The 20,002-nt window shown below is 43.1% G+C and overlaps 1 protein-coding gene across 1 annotated transcript in view; it reads left to right on the top strand.

Moving 5' to 3' along the window:
- Positions 1-2,196: 2,196 nt before the first annotated feature.
- Positions 2,197-20,002, top strand: part of PLCH2 (phospholipase C eta 2) — a 64,854-nt gene continuing 47,048 nt past the window's right edge. The window contains exon 1 of the mRNA XM_041463651.1: positions 2,197-2,308. Coding sequence (XP_041319585.1) covers positions 2,197-2,308 — 112 coding nt within the window. The remainder of the gene's footprint in view (positions 2,309-20,002) is intronic.

Genomic DNA, 20,002 nt, shown 5'->3' on the forward strand with positions numbered 1-20,002 from the left:
AGAAATGGCACTTGGTGGCTAGTGGCTACAAAATTGTGGTCAGGAGTTGCCCAGATGACCAAAGCGGATGATAACTGAGGCAGTGCTGGCATCTGCAGTACCTGCACAGAGCATGCAATTGAGCAGCTCCAGAAATGCTGCTGGGTGCAGTTTTGGATTTTTCACTGGACAAGTTGATTTACATCCTGACATACCTTCTAACATCTACTTTGGGTTCCATTCTAAATAAAACAAGTCAGCTCTGTATATGGAAGTGTATTTTTGGTATTGATTCAAGGATTAACCTAGATTAGAAAAAAAAAAAAAAACCAAAAAACCAACCAACAACGTTTATTTTGGGATGCACAAAATGAATACATGAAATGTATTAAATGAATACAGGGAAATGTATGAATTCATTTTGCTCAGTCTAAAGCAGAATGCTATCTCTGTATTCTTTTACCTAATTATGTATATGCCAGGGAATACAATTACAAGGGATACAATTACAGGAACAGGTGACAGCATGTACAAGAATGAGTGTATGGGGGGCACAGGATGTATCTTTGATAATCTGTTATCTTCCTCCCCTCTCAATCCAGTCTGCTTTTGAAAGCTGCCCTAAGCTTCTAATTTGGGTTTTGATTACTCCAGCTGTGCTCTGTAATAAAGATATTCTTTGCCAAATGAATGTCACTCTCTGAGGTGTCCATAACAATTGCAGAGCCACAGGATGCCCTGTGAGATATTTCCCATTTAAATGCGGAAACAAATGATTGTAATGATGCTGATTTTTTACAGGATAATTATTGCCAAGCACTACTGTCCCTTAGATGAAGTTGCCATGCATTTGGCTCCACATAAGGGTGTTACTTCACTGACTGATGCTCCCTCTGAACACAGGAGTTTTTAACAGCATGAGAAAGGAGAAGGTGGGGCTTGGTGAAAAGATAATGGCAGGGAGGAAGTGACTTCCCAAAGAAGCTGAATGAGGGACCAAACACAAGGAGAGAGGTACAGCTTCAAACGGCAGATGCTCTAGCAGGGCATTCTCTTACTCATTTTTTGCTACAAATGTCTCAAACCCCCTCCTTTATTTCTAATCACTGTAATTAATAGTGAGCTTCATTGCCCTCTCTCTTTAAAATAATGTCAAACTGGATCCGTGCTTTCACAACAAAACATGTTAGGGCAATGTTTCGGAGCTCAACTTGTAATTACAAACTGAAGGAGACTCCCAGAGATTCAAACAGTTACCAGCACTAGGTAGGATCCCAGGTTTCTGTCTGGGGTGATTGCTGTTTTGGAGGGAGCCTCTCTGACCTTGTTTCTCTGGGGAAGGTGTCCACTGAAAGCTTTGGAAAGGTGAGTCTTCTGTATCCAGTGGGCAGAAGATGGGTAAGAAAAGGGAAAGAGAATGCCAGACAATGACAGAGATACAGGATGGAGACAGCTGACAACAGGTAAGAGGAGCAAAGAGCTTCAAGGGCTGGAGATGGAAGTGAATGAGGGAGCCATCATCAGGCAGGGTCCTTTGGAAATGCACCCAATACCTTCACTTGTTGTGCAGAATGACTGAGCTAAGTGTGTATGTACATATTATGTCTCTGTGTGTTTGTGTGTGTAAAATAATTAACCCCAGCATGAGTGCTTTGGCTTCTGGAGAAGTTGCTGCTGGCAAAAATGGAGCTTTGTCTGTGGAAAATCCTGGGGTGAGGGATGGAAGAGTTGGTGCCTTCTGTCTGCTGAGGTCAGTGCATTGCACATCACCTAAGTATGTTCCTGTGGTAAATATCTCACCATTAAAGTATCTTCCATTATTTAAAAAAATGTCTTCTCCAGGGTCGCCACATGCAAGAAACACTGGGAAGATCCACGGAATGTTTGTAACTCCTGTGGTCCTGGGAAGGTTCCTCACATCCATCCTGTCAAGACTGGGCTCCGTGGTTCTTTCTCCACATTGATACTGCAAATCCTGTTGTTCAATGAGTGGAATATGTGCCAAAAGAATTAAACCAGGGCAGTCTCCTGAATGTGGAATTCCAGAGAAGGCACTCACTGGAACTTCCAAAGCAAGCAAAGCAGCAACATCCTGAAATTGTTACTTTTTCTCAGATATTTTCATTGCTTGACTGAAATTTTCTGCAGATATCTGCACTGAAGTGCTTTGTTTGACTTGGAGCAGGCACTGTTGCCAGGCTGCTCTGAAAGCTTGAGATGGCTCTGACTTCTCCAAAATCTCTAGCAGGGGATTTGACACAAAGAGAAGAATCCATTCTCCATGAGGGAAACTGCTGCCATTTCCTCTCTGCAAACATCCTCACAGTAGGTGAGTGGAAGGTGCCATCCTTTCATCTCGTAGTTTGGTATTGAAAATGCATTCTCTTCTTTTTCTCCAAATTTACTTTTATTGTGTTGATATTTCATATGGGGCTGCTAGTTTTCCTTAAATTTGAGGGAACTGTGCTTGTATATTCCTCAGTCCCTTTTTTCCTGTGTAGCTTTTATTGTGACTACAGTTTGGGTAAAATGTATCAAAAAATCCCCAAAACAACCATCGCCCTGTACACTGAGGAAAACTTTGAATCAATCTTTCTTCTGTCCTTGCTTGTGCAGTCTGTGAGATTTCAGCTGTGCGAACAGACCTTCATGTGCAGAATTTGTAAAACTTCTAAAAAAATGTAGATGAGTATCCTGGGATGAGACTGTCAAGAGATTGCAACTTTTTTCCTTGATCCTTTCCAGTGCTTCTGGAAAATGTTTCTTGAAGTTGATGAGACTGGGATTTATAGTGCCTCAGGTTGTGGCTCTGTGCCATGGAGTTGTCTGAACTGAGCTGGGAGATGCAAAGCTCAAAGAATAACTATTGTTGGCTGTTGCTCTTTTTTTTCAGTGTTGACAGCTCGAGCAGGGGAAAATGAGCTCTTCTCTTAGGAAGCTCTGGAGATTACAGATGTGATTGTGCACATCAAGTGTAGACTGGAGATTGGGTAGGAGGGAGGGAATTGTGTAACTGATGTCTGTGGCAGATGAATTTGTGCTATGGGAGACATCTGAGGGAGGAGGGCCTGGTGTTTTTTGCATTTAAAATAAATAATAAAAAGATTATTTAGCTTAATATTTAAATCAAGACTTCATTTATTCAACACAGGACTCATTTGCTTGAAATGCATTTAATTTACTGCCTACAGTCATGAAGTAGACAGCACTGAAAGTTTTGGCTGGGTTTTCACAGGACCTAATTTTGTAATTTTGGTTAAATATCCAGCAACTGTGAGATCAATTTCTCTTTCTGTTGGCTTACAATTTGTGCTGATAAGTATATATTTTTACTAGCTGAATATATTTATATTGTAGGTGTACTAAAAATAGCCTGTCAGTGAAATAATTAATCCGTGAATGATTGTCATTATCCTAGTTCTTATCTTTCTTACACATTTACTGATGTTACTTTTCCTAGTAGAGCCATCAAGCCATTATCATTGTCTCAGTGTGCTTTTTATATTGATTTGCAAGGAGTTTGAAAAAGTAAAGTGCAGAAATTCAGATGTGAAATGGGTGTATTGCATCATTTGTGTGTTCTGGCACTACTGAAGTGAGGTGATCTATTCCAGGTATCACACAAACTGACTGTTTGTGTGATATAGAACTCATTTTTTATTTGTAGGCTGATGACTCTGGATGTGCATGACATATTCCTGTACATGAAGCTCTGTCAGTGTGCAAACCTAGGACAAAGTGCAAAGAAAAGGCAGAAACAGCTGGAGGGAGAGAAAGTCTGCATTGTGCCTGGGCAGCACTTCCAGCATTCCAATGCAAGTGGGTCTGGACCTGAACAAAAGCTGGTCTGGGCTCAGGAATCCCTTTGCAGGCTGGTTCAGAACACCCACTTGAGCCTGGCCTTGACTCCCTCATTAACTCTTTCCATGGCTCTGTTGAAATGCAGCTCTGATCTGGTTTTGCCTCTGCACTGTGACAGACACAGAGCCACCTGCACAGATGTGACAGTGACAGTGCTGAGCTGCTGCCTGGAGCCTTCAGAAATAACATTTCAGCTCTGCCAGGCCCAGCCTGCCAAATGCAATGCTTCTCTTTTCATATTTGGGTGAGTTTATCTGCCAGAAAACTTAGGAAAGGACCGAGCTGGAGTTAAACCACTGGTTGCAATTACTCCATGAAGTTAATTAAATGCCCCTCAACTGATCCTTTGGCCCCACAGTTTCACAGTTACCCACAATCTCCTTCTGTGCTTACTCATCTTCAATGCCTTGGAACTCCTGGCACTTTTGTGCAGCTTTCTGATGTTTCATCAACTGAGACTTTTCAAAACCTGTTGCTTTTTTGCAGTAAAATCTCCACTTTTCTGTGTAGGCTGTACATGGATGAGGAAGCAGATTGCTATGTAAAAAGGAAATCTGAGTGGAATGCAATTAAGTTTTACTTAATTTGGTTATATAGAATGCCATTAGTCCTTATTACGGCAGCATTGGGAGAGTCCAAAATCAAGGAGGGATATGGCAAATTCAGTAATCCTCTATTTTTCAAATATGCTCTGGCATGTCTAGACTCACTTTTCCCTTGTAATCTGATGAAAGAGTGTTGTGCACAGACATGCAAAATCCTGTTTGCTGAGATATGTGGTACATCACATTAGCCTGGAGAAGCTCTTGAGCTGGCCTTCAGCTGGGGCTCCAACATCTGCCTGGCTGTGAGCAGCTGCTGTCATGGCAGGGCTTGGGCTGGGGCATCTCCAGAGCTCCCTTCCAACCCAGACCACTCTGGCACAAACTGAGCTGAAGGACAGACAGGCAGGTGATATTTTGTGAATTGGCAGCAGCTGTCTGACAGGAATTTCAGTTAGAGTTAGATTTCTGTGAAGCTGCCCAGTTTCACTGGTTTTGCAGCTAAAAATAAAATGTGACCTGATGCTGCAGTTCTGCTTGTTCTGCATGTACAGGGGAGTGAGGGAAGGATGGGACCTGGTTTGGGTTTGGGTTTTGTTGGTGCAGTTTGAATCCAATCTGAACAGACACACTGTTATCCCTATGGTGATGGAGCTCAAACATGTCACTGTCCTCGGTTTGGTATGGCACAGACAGTGGTGCTACACAATTGTGACACCAAATCCTGAAGGTTTTGCACAGTCTCAGCTGAGAGTTATATTTTCAACACCTTTTTTCCTTTCTGAATGGAGGACAAGGCTGCAGTGTAATGAACACTGAGAGCTGCTGTTTGTCCTCCCTTTTGCTGCAGAGGCAGAAATGCACAAGTGAGGTTTGCAGAATGCACAATTGTTTCCTTTGTTGGCAGTGTCAGCTTATACTAATTTATGTTAATGTTGTAATGAAGATATGAACCTAAGGACACAATACTGGATTGCTCAGCAGATCCAGGTTCTAGTTCTGATTCTGTTACTGCCTTCTTGCTTGGCTCTTTTTGTAATTTCATTTTATCCTTATGTTGTCTCTTATTCTGATTATAAATGGGAGCTGCTGTTCCTGTACAACAGACACTTCTCAGTCACGTTTAGGTGTTTTTTATGTGTTCTGAAATACAAATAATAATAATGCCCAACCTCAGCAATTCAGAGCTGAAATAACTCTGGTAAGATCTAGAGAGTGGCAATAGTGGGTGCTGATATCAGCTGCTTGGGAACTATTCTGCAACATGCAATCTGCAGACCACAAAGGAGTCTGAACCCTGGAGATTTTTAATCTTGCGTGGTGGTGGCCTGGAGTAGATCTGAGGACTGATGGAACAGTGAAACTGAATCAAATTTGGCTGGTTTTGGACATCCAGGCTCATGTAGAATTCTTTAATACTGTTCAAGTCTTAGAAGGAAAATTGTTTGAAAGCATTCAGTCTTTGAGAATGTTTATATCACATTAAGAGATGACAAAATTATAAGAAAATGTCCCTTTGTGTGAAGCAGAGTGCATTGTAAAGGATGAGGAAGTGTCTTGGGGTCACTGCAGGCAGAGGTAACCTTGGCTGGGGCTCAGCACCCAAGGGCAGCTCTCAGCTCTGTCCATTCATTGACACTCCCTAAATACATCTCCTGCACCTGATGGAGGGCAGGGATCTGGGAATCATGTGTGGCACAAGGTACCTGGAGGATGTCTGGCTCATTGCTGCCTGCAAAGGGCTGAGCAGGAGGCTCAGGCTCAGGAGTCCAGAATGAACCACTGGAGCCCAGGACCTTGAACTTCATTATGACTAAGAATCTTGTCTTTCAGCTGATGTGACTCAGATTCCTTTTTCCTGTCTTTGAGGAATGTATATTTGTTTCCTCAGTGATTTTAGTTTCAATCAAGTGACCATTTCAAGCCTTGCCATTTAGCCCATATAAATTCAACAGGTAATAAAAATCTCGAAGGCTTTCTAGATTAACTTCTTTCTTATTTTTTTTGGTTGGGATTTTTGTTTGCCTGTGTTTTTGTTAAAGTGCATTGTAATGTAGTTTTTGGAGGCTCTGTGCCAAGATGCCTAAAGGTGTTTAGTCTCCTAACTCCTATTCAGGCTCAGACATTCCTGCTGCAATCTCTTGGAAAGCAGGAGCCTAAATACCAATGAATTGACACCTGCTATGGAGCAGGGAGGAATCTGCTTTGTCTCCAGCTCACACAGCCTCTGCCCTTGGTAGTGATTTTGTTTTAGAATCAGGAAACACTAATAACCACCTGTCTTTGTCTCAGTGGAGGTTTGTTAGGATAAAGGTTGTAAATCTGACAGGAAAAGCAATGGGCACCACAAAGGTGCTTCTGACAGAGCTCTGCTTTGTTGCTCCTTCTCTGTGGTCTGTAGGAATATTGCAGTTTGGCCTCACCTTTCTTTGCTCTGTGCTAGTGAATCATGAGGCTGTAATAAAAAGGGGAGCGTTACCTGGATACTCAATTTATGTAGCAGCTCTGCTTTTCCTGTAAAAGTTAACTGGAGAAAAGGAGATTAAATCACTGACTGAACTCTGTTGCAGAATCAGTGTTTTTTTTCCTGGTTTAGAAACTGAATCACCTGAATGTTACCATCTGTTACATCTGTTTCTTCTTTCTTCTCCTCTGCCCCCTCAAGTCTTCCTGCCCTATCTGATATATCTGCTTCTGCCTGTGAGGATTTTGGACAAACCCAGCAGAGCGAAGAGCCCCGTGCGCGCCCCATGCCCGGTTCAGGACAGCGCTGATGCCGCGGGCTGTGCCGCGGTTGCCATCTGCTGGGTGAGCGTGTGCTCGGTCTCACAGCCTCCATCCCGCCAGAACCCAGCGCTGGGACCTCTCAGCTGCCTCAGAACCACCTGAGTGCTGCTCTTCCTGGAGCTTTTGTACCTGGCATCCCTTGAGGGTTATTAACCAGGGTAACTTCTACTTGTAATCGCTGCTCCTTGCAAGGCAGAGTGAAATTCTTGATAGGTGTACCTGGTAGCAGGGAAGTTACCCTGGTTTGACCCTAATAATAGTGAAATAGGTAAAAACCATGCTCAGTCAGATGACTAGAATAAGTGCAGCATGTTTAGAGGTAGTAAACCAACTTCTGGATTGACTGAACCAGTGCTGGAGCAACTAAAAACTAGGTCTTTATAATGCTGCGAGAGGAAAAATATGTTCCTTTCATTCATTCATATGAGTGCTCAGCCTGTGTGTTGTCAGAGATGGGAGGGGTGGAAATCCAGTATTGTTTAACAAAGTGCAACGATATTGGCATTATCTGTGGGAAGTTCTGGAGATGCTGCCATTAGCTGTGAATAAGCCTGTCAGTCAAAGCCACTCACAGGGATGCTGCTCTGAGGCTCTGTAAACAACAGCTCAGTCTCTCCTTCTTACACTTTCTCACAAGCAAATTATTTGCATCTGCTGGTAGTTCTGGTAAACTTAATCCCCCTGAAAGCCTCCAAATGCAGGTACAGCCAAGTGACAACTAGCCTGTGTGCCTTACAGCATGACTGGCTTTGGTTTGCATTTGGAGTCTGGCAAATTGTGTTTTAAAATCGTGACTGTGATACTGTGAACCACCCTGGTTTTTGGTATTACTCACCTCTCCAAACATTTCAATGCCCTTCATCTCCAAGGAGTTTTTATTTATCTTCACATCAGAATCTTATCTGTCAGTTTGATCTGAGGTTAAGTGCTTCATCAGAGAGAGGAATGCTTTGTTTCTTGAGAGAACAAATAACTCCAGTTGTCTTCTGAAGCAAACCATAGTGGTTTTCTACACTTATCAAACTATGAGGAACCACTTGATGCGTGGCTGATGCCATCTCTCAGGCAAATACAGGATCCTTCAGCTGCATTGCTGGCTCTGTAGAAAAGAAATGAGAATATTCTTGAACTCATGATCTCAGAAGTACAAACCATGAGTTAAACCTGTGTAGCCACTGTGAAGAGAAGCTGTTCTATTATGGCCCTTTTATGCTGAAAATGCTCTGCACACAATAGAAGAGCTGTGAATAGTTTAGAGAAGAGTGAGTGAGATTGTTTCTGACAATATCAGAACCACTGATATTTCCCTGGAGTAATAATCTTTTTCCCTGCTGAAATGCTGAAGTTCCAGGCAATTGGCTCAGTGAAGAAGACAAAAGATTTTAAACCTGTTTAGAGACTATTCTAATCCCCTTAACTGGTGTCTCTCTTACTGAACTGAAAGGGGAGATATTGATTCCCAGTAGGACAGCAGGATTTGTGACTGGATCTAAGGAAGAAAAAGCTTGAGGTTGTGTCAGAGTGAATGAACTGTGTGTTGACATAGGCAGGTACTTGGAATGTGTGGGGCCATCAGTGAAAGTCAGAGGAAAGTCATTCCAAGGAAGTGTGCTCCAGCACCAGGCAAGTCTTTGGAATAGTGGCAGATACAGGAGCTGGGTTGCTGTCAAGATAATGCTCAAAAATCAAGAAATAAAATTTAATGAAAGTTCAAAATGCTCATTTGCTAGAATTAAGTATGAAAATAGAAATATGTCAGAAGCACTAGCATTCAGATCCACGATTGCAGAACAGGTTTTGTCCTCATTTACCAGCAGAAAAAAGGAAGAGATGGACTACAAAGTGCTATTTGAAGTAGGGGGGAAGAAAGGTTTGTGCTTAATCCTGCATGCTGTTCTCTGGAGGAAAATGGTTAGTGTGGAAAATCTAGTTAATTTGACTCGTTTTTCTCATAGACCTCTAAGTAAAAATTTGCATCAGAGAGGTTTTACTGTGGGCAGGGATTAAAAAGTTAAAATTCTCTCAAGAGATGCAAATATCTACAGAGTTTTGTATATACATACATACATATATTCATATATTTATATATATGTGATAGTTCTCCCAGGAAAACACTAAACTTGGGGAAACCTTTGCAGACCTTGCTGAATGTGGAACTGGCTATGGGGTGGTGCTACTGAACTGTGTTTCTTTTTTAGAACAGGTGGCCGAGAAAGTGAAGAAAGATCATTTGTTGTTGCCTAACTGAAAATTCACTGCAGAGGAATGAACAGGATTCTGTTCTGTTACCTTGAAAATTTAAGTGTTTGAGGATGGTGGTATACACAAGTGCATCCCCATTTCATTCTTCTGGCAGCAGTGAATTTGGTTTCATTGCAAATAATTCTGTTCAGTTTTGGATATTCAGGGTTAGAGGTGTTAAATGCTGTACCTGAAGAAGCAGCAAGCATTAGTATGTGGGGAATAAATCCCTATTAGAGACCTCTGTGAGTTTTAGAAGCTGTAGGAACTGAGGAAGAAATTTGTGACCCTGAGTCCCTCTGGCATAATTGATCAGGGGCACCTTGTGTGGTTGTGAGAGATCATGGCTGTGGCAGTCTCTGACTGGAGTGCCCAGTTAAGCAGTGGAAGAGAAAAGCAGAGGAAACCTTAAAAGAAGGAACATGAGCATTTAACAGCTGGCAGAGAGTCCCCTGTTGCCTTAGAGGAGCAAACATTTCAGTGTCAGCTGACAGGAGATATACCAGGAAGGAGCTGTCAGTCAGCAAAGAGTTAATTGATCCAGCAAAAAGTAGTTTAGATAAAATCCTACCTCTCCTCTCTCCCCCGCTTCCTTGGTGTTGTGTAGAGGAAAGGAGCTTGTACATCACAAAACTGACAGTGATTCCTCAGTGCCTGAGCTAATAAATGGGATGAAATTCAAACTGCCTTCTCACGCAGACACAGACTTGCAGAAGAGGGAGCAAGACGGAGGGAAAATGCAGAGTATTTTTACTTCCTAACATAGGAAATTGAGAAAAACCCTCTTATCTCCACAGGATGATGGATTTAGGAAGCCCATCGCAGAAACACAGTAGGTGGATTTATTCTTTTTACCTCATCCACTAGAATTTTTGCTAGAAGATAAATTGTACTTGTGCTTATGGGCTCAGTTGTTGTTCAGTAGTACTTTCATAACATCACATTACTCTTCCTTTTCTCACTTGCTCAGAGATATTCAGCCATTTGACCCTGTTAGTTAGAGGATAATATTTTTTTAGATCTCATCAGCTCACTGTAATTTCAAAAGATCTTTTAAGAAGGCATGTTTTATTAATTATGGCCATAGTATCTAGATAAATACAAAGACTGCTAAGTAAATGAAAATCCATTCCACTTACAGCAAATGAAACATGGATTGCTTTGGAGAAACCATAATGCTAAGGACAGAGCAATTCCCAATTCTCTGAATGAATTGTTTACTCCAGAGCAGTTTCAGTAGCTGTAGACATTGCATTTCAGTGTGCCTGTGCCTTGCAAAGTTTACTGATGGAGGAAGGGAAGGATGGCTCTTAAACAACAGAAACTCCACCACAATGCACTGTGCTAAACTCTGCCCATCATTTCTTAGTGTCATTACTCACTGCTGTGTGTATAAAATAATTTGCTGGCACACAGTGCCGATGTTCCTGTGTTCTCTCAGTGATTTTACAGGAGTTCTGCTGGTGTAGATTAAGCTGATCAGGTTTGATTGTGCAGTCATCTTATCTTTACCTGTGGTGCATAGTTCATTAAAGCCATTCCCAGGTGCAGTTCTCAGATGGTTCTGCAGGGTTGTGTGCTCCTGGGGCTCTGTAAACACGTTTGTCAGCTGCAAGTCTCGTGGCAAAGTGTGTTTGTGCAGAGGGAGCTGTTCCTCTGTGTCTGCTGGAGGATCACACTACTGCATCTCTAATGATGGTTGTAACACTTCAGGTACGCTGGGTGATGAGCCATTTGGAGGAGATAATTAATCAAGTAAATGACTGACAAGTAAATTACAATCAGTACTCGGAATGCATCTCTGTAAAAAGCACCTGCAGGCATTCAGGTGCTGTGCAAGCCAGGTCCTCAGTTCTATTCTTGCATTTTCCTTCTCTCTGTGGGCTTTATATAACCTTCCCCACTCATCTCACATGCATTTGCACAGTCCTACTGAGATGATTAATCCTCAGCTGGAAGAGCTTTTTTAATCGTACAAGTACCAGATTTTAGACTCAAGCTTCTTACAGGCAGTGTAGGGATAAAGTCTGGATTCTCTGCACAGCGTATCGTGGTTGTGATGTCCTGTAAATATGGCTGTGAGATCAGAGAGGCTTTGCCAATAACTATCACCAGAGGGTCTCTGAGTTCTTCAGTGTCTGGTTCAGAGCCTGATTTGCTTTCCTGCCCTGAGTTCAGGTGGCTGGACAGGGTGTGCTCTGAGCAGTTTGCTGTTTGCTTCTCAGTCAAAGCTGTGAGCTGACTGCAAGCAACATGCAAGATGTGCAGATTTTCTGCCTTGGTCAGAATAAAGTTTAAAGCAATAACAAAAGTTAGAACTGTGAGGGAGTTATGAAGATTCCATGCTTCTTTTTTATTGTGAAAGGTGCAGCATAAGTAGGTAATTTAGGGACAAGAGACAGTGACAGACTGTGCCATTTATTTTTATAGCGGAGAAATAGCTTTTCCATCAGTCTCCAGCACCTGAACAGGTGATGCTTCTCTAGATGGATGAGCTGCACTTACTCGTGAGAGGAGGAGACTCGGGAGGCTGTCGGAGCAGAGGGAGACTCTACCTGGGTCAGCACAGCTTTTTGTGTCTGGCACTTGTTCCTGCAGCGCACTGTGCACTGAATTCTTGCGCCCTTCCGCCCCGTGGGATACTTGCAGTTCTGTTTGCAGTTTCTGTGAGTACGGAACAGCCGAGGGTTGTGCTGCTCAGTGTCCCCCGGTGCCCTGGGTAGGGGCTGTGCCGCTCGGGCTGATGCCAGCGCCGGCGCCGCGGTCGGGAGCGCTTCCCGTGCCGCGCTTGTCGCTCCGAGCGCCCGCAGCGCATCCCGGCGGCGGCGAGCGACACCCGCGGGCCGGGCGAGGCGACTGTCCCCTCCCCAGCGCCGCTGCTGAGGCCACACCAGCGCTGTTTCCAGCTCCTAAAACACACGGTCAGGTTTCCAGCTTAAGATCCAGCAGCACTTGGTCCCAAGCTGCGGTTCTGGAGCGTGTGATGCACAAGCTTCCTATAAATTTAGAAACTTCTTCAGCAGCCATTCTTCACCTTTTTTCATATTTGCAGGCTTTGTATTTTCAAATGGCATCTGGTCCCCTGATTGAGAACTCTGTTAGTGAGAATTAACAACGTATTTCTGGTGAGAATTATCAATTCACTTGTGACCTTCACTCCCAGTTCAGACTGACACAAGATAGCAAAGACCTTTGATACCCATGTGCTTCTGCCAAGATTTTCATTCGGTGTTTCATTCTTTCCCCGTGTTTCTGGGCCAGCTTTCATGCCATGCCCCTGCTGTTCAGCCATTCATGTTCATAAGGTGCTAGTTCTAACCCTCTTAAAAAAGAAAACCCAGCTGAGGTCAAGCCTGGCAGTACAGCTTTGATGCTTGCTGCTGTAGCAGAGAATTCAAAGTTTAGTCTCCCACAGTTCTCACCCCTCAGAGCAGTCTCTTCATTTATTCATACATTATTAACTGGTGATTTGAGTAACAGATGCCTGTGGGGGGGCATCCATAATTTATTACAAGGATGAACAAACCCTGGCCTGTGGACAGTGAGGACTGAGCTCCCTGCTCTGGTGGGGGCAGGGGTTTCCCTTAAGGAGGGGCAAGAGGGTTTCATGCACCTTTGGGCACCTGGGAGTAAAATCAGCTTTGGGGGAAAACTCTGATCCTGGAAATTTCCAAGGGCTGTGCTTGAGAGGGCAGAGCAAACATAAAGCGGGTGCAGGGTGTCACTAAGAACAGTGAAGCTGCTGCTTCCAGGTTAATTTTTTGCTGCTCAGACTGGCTAATCAGATAAACTGAGTTCTGTGCTTTCATTTAATCAGTGCAAATAGCTAAAAGGGGTGACTGTAATTGAAATTTAGCAGTGACAGGCAGAGATATGTGCAGAGAATTGACTTGCAGCAAGCTCCTGTGCTAAGGCAGGCTGCAGCACCCCTGTGCTGTCTGTAGGACAGCCCTGGGATGTGGCAAGGCCTTGACTTGTGTCTCTTGAACCCTCTGATTTGCTCTGCTGCATTTTGGGTCAGGTTTATGTGATTTTTCTGTCTCCAGTCAGGAAAGATCATCTTTTAACTGCAAGACTCAGGTCCAGAAAAAAGTTGTACGAAGCATCTTAACTAGAGGTGCCTTGAGCAATTTGAATGAAATCACTTTGGCTCTGTGGGGTTTCACCAAATGGGAAATGCTTTGTAGAAGAGAATTTTTTTAGATTTTTTTCTCATGTCAGATTTAAAAAGAAGAAAGTATTTCACTGGAGTTGCTAATAAACCTGTTTTTGTCAGTTTAGAACAAAATGTGCAGACTTTTTCATTGTTTTATACCATCTCATCTCATCTCATCCCATCTCATGTTTAAATTTATATCTATATAAATATATAAATTTATATCTATATTATATTTATATCTAAATATATATCTAATCTATACTACATACTATCAGGTACATCTAATCTATAATATATATATAAATAACATCTACTATATACTATCTCATGTACTTTTTAAGCCAGTAACTATTTTGATGAACCAAAACATGTTGATCCAAAATGCATGAATTATTCAGGGAAATCCTGAAACCTTCCCCTTTCTTTTCACAATTTTCTGCTGCAACACTGCCCACTGATGCTTCCAATATCTGAAAGAAATCTAAGCATATATAGTTGTCACAAGACATGAACTGTGACTTGTAATAGGAGTAGAATAAATATAATTGCTAAAAGAAGAAAAGGGACTTTTGGAACAAACCCTTCTGGTCCCATATGTTTTAATTCTGCCTGTGCCAGTCTGCATTTGTGTCATGGCTGAGTCTTTGGTTCCTTCACGAGGTGATCCAAAGGAAGACTTTGGCACCCTTAGTGGTTCTTGGAAAGAAACTTGAGTTTTATTCTTGAGTCTCTTCCATTTCTAACTTCAAGCCCATCTGTGAAAGCCCAGTTTTCTGGGTTAGGATTTTCCAGCACAGGTCTGGTATAATATTCTGATATTTCTGTGCAGAAGAAATGGCAGTGGTGGCATTGAAGGAACTGAGGCACAGTCAGTTCTTTCACTGTTGGGTTTTATTAATAAACAGCAAAGACCAAAATGTCACTTTTAATGGTGTTCTCCTGGCAGTGTGTGTGATAAAACCAACATGTCTGTACAACTCAGCTCTGGAACTGGAGCAATCCTGGCTCCATCCACACACAATATGGCACAGCAGCTCCTGCAGCAGGCTCTGCAAGGAATATTTACATCCCAGACTGGAGAAGGACACAACACATCCCCTGAGCAGGGCATTACCTGCTACCTGAGCACCAAAAAACCACAGCTGAGGGGAGAAAATCAGTGAGCAGGGAATGGCAGCCCCCCCAGAGGCTGAGTGAGAGCCCAGCAGGAGTGACCTGGAACAGGGAACCAGTCTGTGGCTCCATGGGCTGGCTCCTGGGGATGGCAGGGCACAAGAATGCAATTTCTTTTCACAATAAAATGGACTAGGTGTTTTGTAACAGTCTCTAACTGACAGCTGGGAGAAGGGGCATGAAAGGGAAGGTAGGTGAACTAGCTTGCAGGTATGAAACAGAGCTCAGGATTTTAGCTGTGCAACGCAGTTTAAATTCCACATCTCTCTGCATCTTGCAGAGAAACCTAATTTTTTTAAATCTCCACAGGCTTCTCGGAGACAGAAGATGCTAATTTTAGAAATGTGGCAGCTCGTCTTCTTCCCCACCCCCTTCCATTTGCTGCCAGAATGCTTAACAATCCAGTAAACAAGCTGTAGGAAAAAGGGGAATAACCTCAAGAGCTGAGGTTGGTGTTGGCCTCTTGTCCGTGGCATTTTTGGGGAAGGATTTGCCCCCTGCCCGTGGGTCTTGAGTTTGAAACCGATTTAAAAATAGAAGAGTAACAGCTGAAGTGACGGTGAAAAGAAGTATTTAAAGGTGCAGTAATCGTGGCTGGCAGGCCCTTTGCTGACCTGATTAATTCTGCACCAGTACTCAGGATAGTCTAAATTAAAGCATTGCATAAGGAGAGTGCTGGGAAGTAAAGGAACAAGCCTGAAAATTTCATGTAGAACTCGGAGATCTCAGTTTTGCTTTCTCTACACACCGAGAACCTGACACAGAAATCTCACGTATCTGCTATGGGAGTTTGTTCTAATTACAAAATACAAAGTACACTACAAAAAGGTCTGATTTGAGACACCTTTTTACTGTGCAAAAAGGTGAGTTAGTTCCTCTTAATGAGTACCCAGAGTCCTAATTAGTGCAGATAGTGAATGATCATTTCCACACTCTATACTGCTCTTCTTGTATCGCTGCATCTTCATCCTCTGCTTCAATCTTGTGTGGGCAAACAAAGTTTGGACAGTGGTTATCCAAACCCAAATGTATCAGGGCTGCAACCATCTAATTATCAGGCCTTAGAGTGCAAATTTTTTCTCCTCATTTTGGCAACAGGTGGAGTGATCTGAGTGTTTCTTGATGAAACTTTTTTATTTAAGAACTTCTGATGCAAAGTACCCCAAATTCCTTTGGCTTAAAAAGACCCAGCACTTCTCCTTTATTATTATGCAAGTCTTTTGTTGTACCTGCTCTTGTGGGCACTTGTGCATAAATATATAGGAAAATGATTAAAATTAGGCATTAATTGCTGCTTTGGAACATCTGTATGACTAGAAGTTTTGTGTTAGTCCTACACAAGACACATGTGTGTGTTCAGTCTAGAAAATCTGCTATTTTTAAAGTAGGAAATGTGAGGCAGTGAAATGTTCATTGCATTCGGAACACGTGGATAATAAATCTGCTTAAATTTAACATGCATCATAATTTCAAACACCCTCAAGAGCCTGGAAAGTTTAACAAAGCATGAATGCCTTATCTACTTTGTGCCTCACAGAGCAATGCATTTATCTTTTCCAATTTATTTGGGACAATGGAGCAGAGTGCAGCACAGCTGTTTTCTATGGATGCAAGCATATGTGTCTTCTATTACTAATTAGTAATCAATTCCACCCCACCGTGCGTTTTTCATGGCTCAACTGTCTGAGAACTGTGTCTGTGCTCAGAAATCCATGTCACAGTTGTGACTGAATGAATTGCAAGTTTTGATTTTGGGAGAAAATTAGCTCAGGAGATTTTGTCATATGTGTCAGAGTGCTGTCTGCTGAAAAATGAAATGATTAATTTATTTCTTGGCTCCATTCCTGTCTTGGGTATCTCATATCTTGTCCCCAGCACGCACCAAAGATATGATTCACCCTGAAGCAGGTTATTATCTGTTCATAGGGACAATCCATGTAGTTCAGGCATGGCTGTGGTTGTTTTGTGCCTTTTCCACAGTGCTGACACCGGATTCTCAGAGGCAGCAGAGCTTTGCAGACAATGGGCTGCAGGGTGGAAATATGTCACAGGCAGTAACAGCACCAGGAGCAGGGAGCTGTGAGCAGGCTCCCTCCACTACCAACAGCAGAAACATGGAAAAAAGCAACAGTGCTGGGCTGCACTCAAGCAAGAATATGAATGTATTTCTATTTTTAAGGGGAGAAAAAAGATTGCGCGGAGAAAAGAAGGGATCTGAGGTAATTTAACATTAATCTTTGTGAACTGTGTCTCTGTTGCTTGGATGCCTCTGGGATAACCAGACTCACTGGAGTAACTGAGGTTCAGCACCTCACTGGAGGTGTTGACAAAACGAAGTAGAAAAGACAGGGAAAGTACTGTGAGGAAGGAGCTACAGTCACAGGGAAGGGAAATGATCTCCAGGATCATACTTCCAACACAGCTACTTGCTAGGACACTTGGAAGATCTCCTGCCCTAAAAATGTCCAGCTCCCAGCTGTTTGCCTGCCAGCTCTGGCTGTACAGAATTCCTGCAGTTGGGAAACCACACACCCACCGTGCAAAGCAGCTTACACTGCTGCCTGTGGGCTGCTTGCAGCTTGTCAGGTATTTCATGATACCACAATGAGAGCAATTGTGCAGCAAGATATAACACAGAGTTCGACTTTTCAGTTCTAAACCTCGGAGGGACAAAGAGGAGCAGCAAGCCAAGGGATTTTTATGTTTTCCTTTTAGTGATCTGAAAAGAAGTAGCAGGAATTCCAGCAGCAAGAGCATCTGTCTGCAGCTGTCACTGCAGCACCTCCAGATTTTATCACCTGCACGCAGTGTAACCACTTACTGAAGTGTTTTTGTCTAAACAAAGTGGTGCAGCCAGTGATCTTTCCCTCATTTTCAGGTTGTTAGTCAGAAGTTTGAAAACACATTGAAAACTTGTTTATAAAACACTGCAGGAAATAGAAGTGCTGCAGAGGCTCTGGTGTGTGTGGTGCTGTGGACTGTTCTTGTCACTGAAGTGGTTGAGAACTCAGGATGGTTCAATCTGGTTGATAGCTGAGCTTTACTTCTGAAGGATTTCTAAGACCCCAAGATCTATTTGAAGCTGGTTTTGCCTTCTTTCACTGCTGCCTTTCCCCCTTCTCTGCTAGACATGAGCATCTTCCCATCTTATGTAACACAGATTTTCTTGGAAGAATGTGTGTTCCCTGAAAACCTCAAACAGCCAAGATGATTTATGGGTCTATAAGAAAATAGGCCACCAAAACACTTCAGTTCTTCCAATCTCCAAACCAGAAAAAGATCTAAGACTGAAATAATAAAGATTGTAAATGTTGTTTATTCTGAAACTGTGTGGTGAAAAAAATCAGGTTAAACCAGCTTAGTTCAAACAGCTTTCTCAGTGTTCTCTCTGCTTCTGGTGCTCAGTAGAAGTTTGGGAGAAGGGGGATGAAAGGGAGAGCCAAAGGAATGGTTGATACCTCTGAGAGCCACAGGAATGGTGGTTGTCTCTGTGTTATAAACAGACTGGTGAGCCCCCAGGGAGGTGAGCTGGTCAGTGGCAGAGGGTTTCAGAGCAGGTGCAATTTAGCTGTTAAGTTTTGATTCCTGTCCTGCTGTCAGACACGTGTGACAGGGTGGGAGCCTGTAGCACAGGACATGTAAAGGACATCACCTTTATTCCTCTGCCTGAGGAGGAGCAGAAGGCAATGGACAGCACACAGTACCACAGTGCATGATTTTATTATAGAAAGAGTCACAAAACTTATTCATGCAAAGCATCTCCTTGGTATTTACAGCACATTCAATGCCAGTCATTTTGCCCTCTATTTGTGTTGACAATGGAGAAGTTATTACTTTCAAACTGTGAGAGTTTTGATAGCAGCCTTCAAGTCAATTGTTGTTTTAGTTGAACAGACTGTTGGTGGTTGTTTTTACTGTTTCTATCCCACAAAGATAATTTTATTTGGAGAAATCTATCCTGTACACAGTGTGCTGGGCCTCTTCACCTTTTCTCTGCAGAAAGTACAGGGGAAGGTATGAAGGGGACCTGGGAGAATTTCAAATTACAAAGACAAAACTATTGCTGCAGTAGATTGTGCAATCCCATGGCATTATCTGATGCAGGGCTGGAAATTGATCATCCTACTGGATGCTGAATTTTTTGTTGACTCAGGATTAAATGTATGGAAGGATCTTAGAGTTTTCTAATCTGATAGTGTTTGTCTTGGTTACTGTCTGTAAACATTTTGCAATAAAACCTTAATTTGAAACTTCCCAACTCTTCATATGTTAAAAGAATGGTGATTTTGTTCTGTGTCTTGCCACCTGCTGTTCTCTTCTGTGGTAAAGTACATTGGTAACTATGGGAACAAAAACTTAAGAACAGACACCCACATGTGTTGAAGTTGATTTATAGAAGGTCTTGAATGATGCCACGGATTGTGAGGGATGGAACTCTTTGGATGGAGTTTAATGGCTTTCAACGAGGGCTCAATGTTCGACTTTTAGAAGTTATTTAGAACGTCCCTGACGCTGTGGATGTTCCATTCTCCACTTAACCGTGGTGTAACGTGGTGGTGCTGCATTTCCCAGCTAGCTCATTCAGTCCCCAGCAGTGCTAACACTCCTCCCCTGTGCTGGGCAACAAGATCCCTGTTATTTCTGTCAGGAAATAGGTCTTAGAATGTGATAAAATGTGGCAGCTGGAGCCTTGGGATGACGGATGTATGTGTAGGTGAATGTGTAGTCAAATTAAAATGTAGCTGTGCCATCAGCTTGGGTGCTTTGTGCTGTTTCTCTGGAAGGGCCCTGTTCCTTTCCAGGCAGCCAGGATGGGGCTGTGGCCCTGGCAGAGGTCTGGGATAGCTCAGGATCCTGTATGGACAGAGCAGCCACTCAGCAAGGGCAGATCTTTGTCAGGTCATGGCTCAGCTCCCCTAACCGGGGTCAGCTGCTCAGTGGCATCACTCTGGGCTTCCTCTGCATGAGTTGAGAGAAGTCCTGGCCCCTTTTAGTCCCTTCTTAGGACTTTAAACCTTTGTGATGTGACAGCAGCACACCACAAGTCACTCTTCTGCTCTGTTTGGTAGAGCTGGAGAGCTGGGAATGGAGGATGAAGGAATTAGGGCATGCTATGCTTTGTGTAATATGGAACTGACAACGGGGTAGGTTTGCTCCGTGCCAGCAGTGTGCTCCCCAAACTGGAGTGCTGGTGACCTTTCCCAGCCATGTATGAACTTCTGGTGTGAATCAGAGTGCACAAATCCAGATAAAAGTTTGT

Source organism: Pyrgilauda ruficollis, unplaced genomic scaffold (genome assembly GCF_017590135.1).
Source record: "Pyrgilauda ruficollis isolate IOZ18807 unplaced genomic scaffold, ASM1759013v1 scaffold169, whole genome shotgun sequence".
Lineage (NCBI taxonomy): Eukaryota > Metazoa > Chordata > Aves > Passeriformes > Passeridae > Pyrgilauda > Pyrgilauda ruficollis.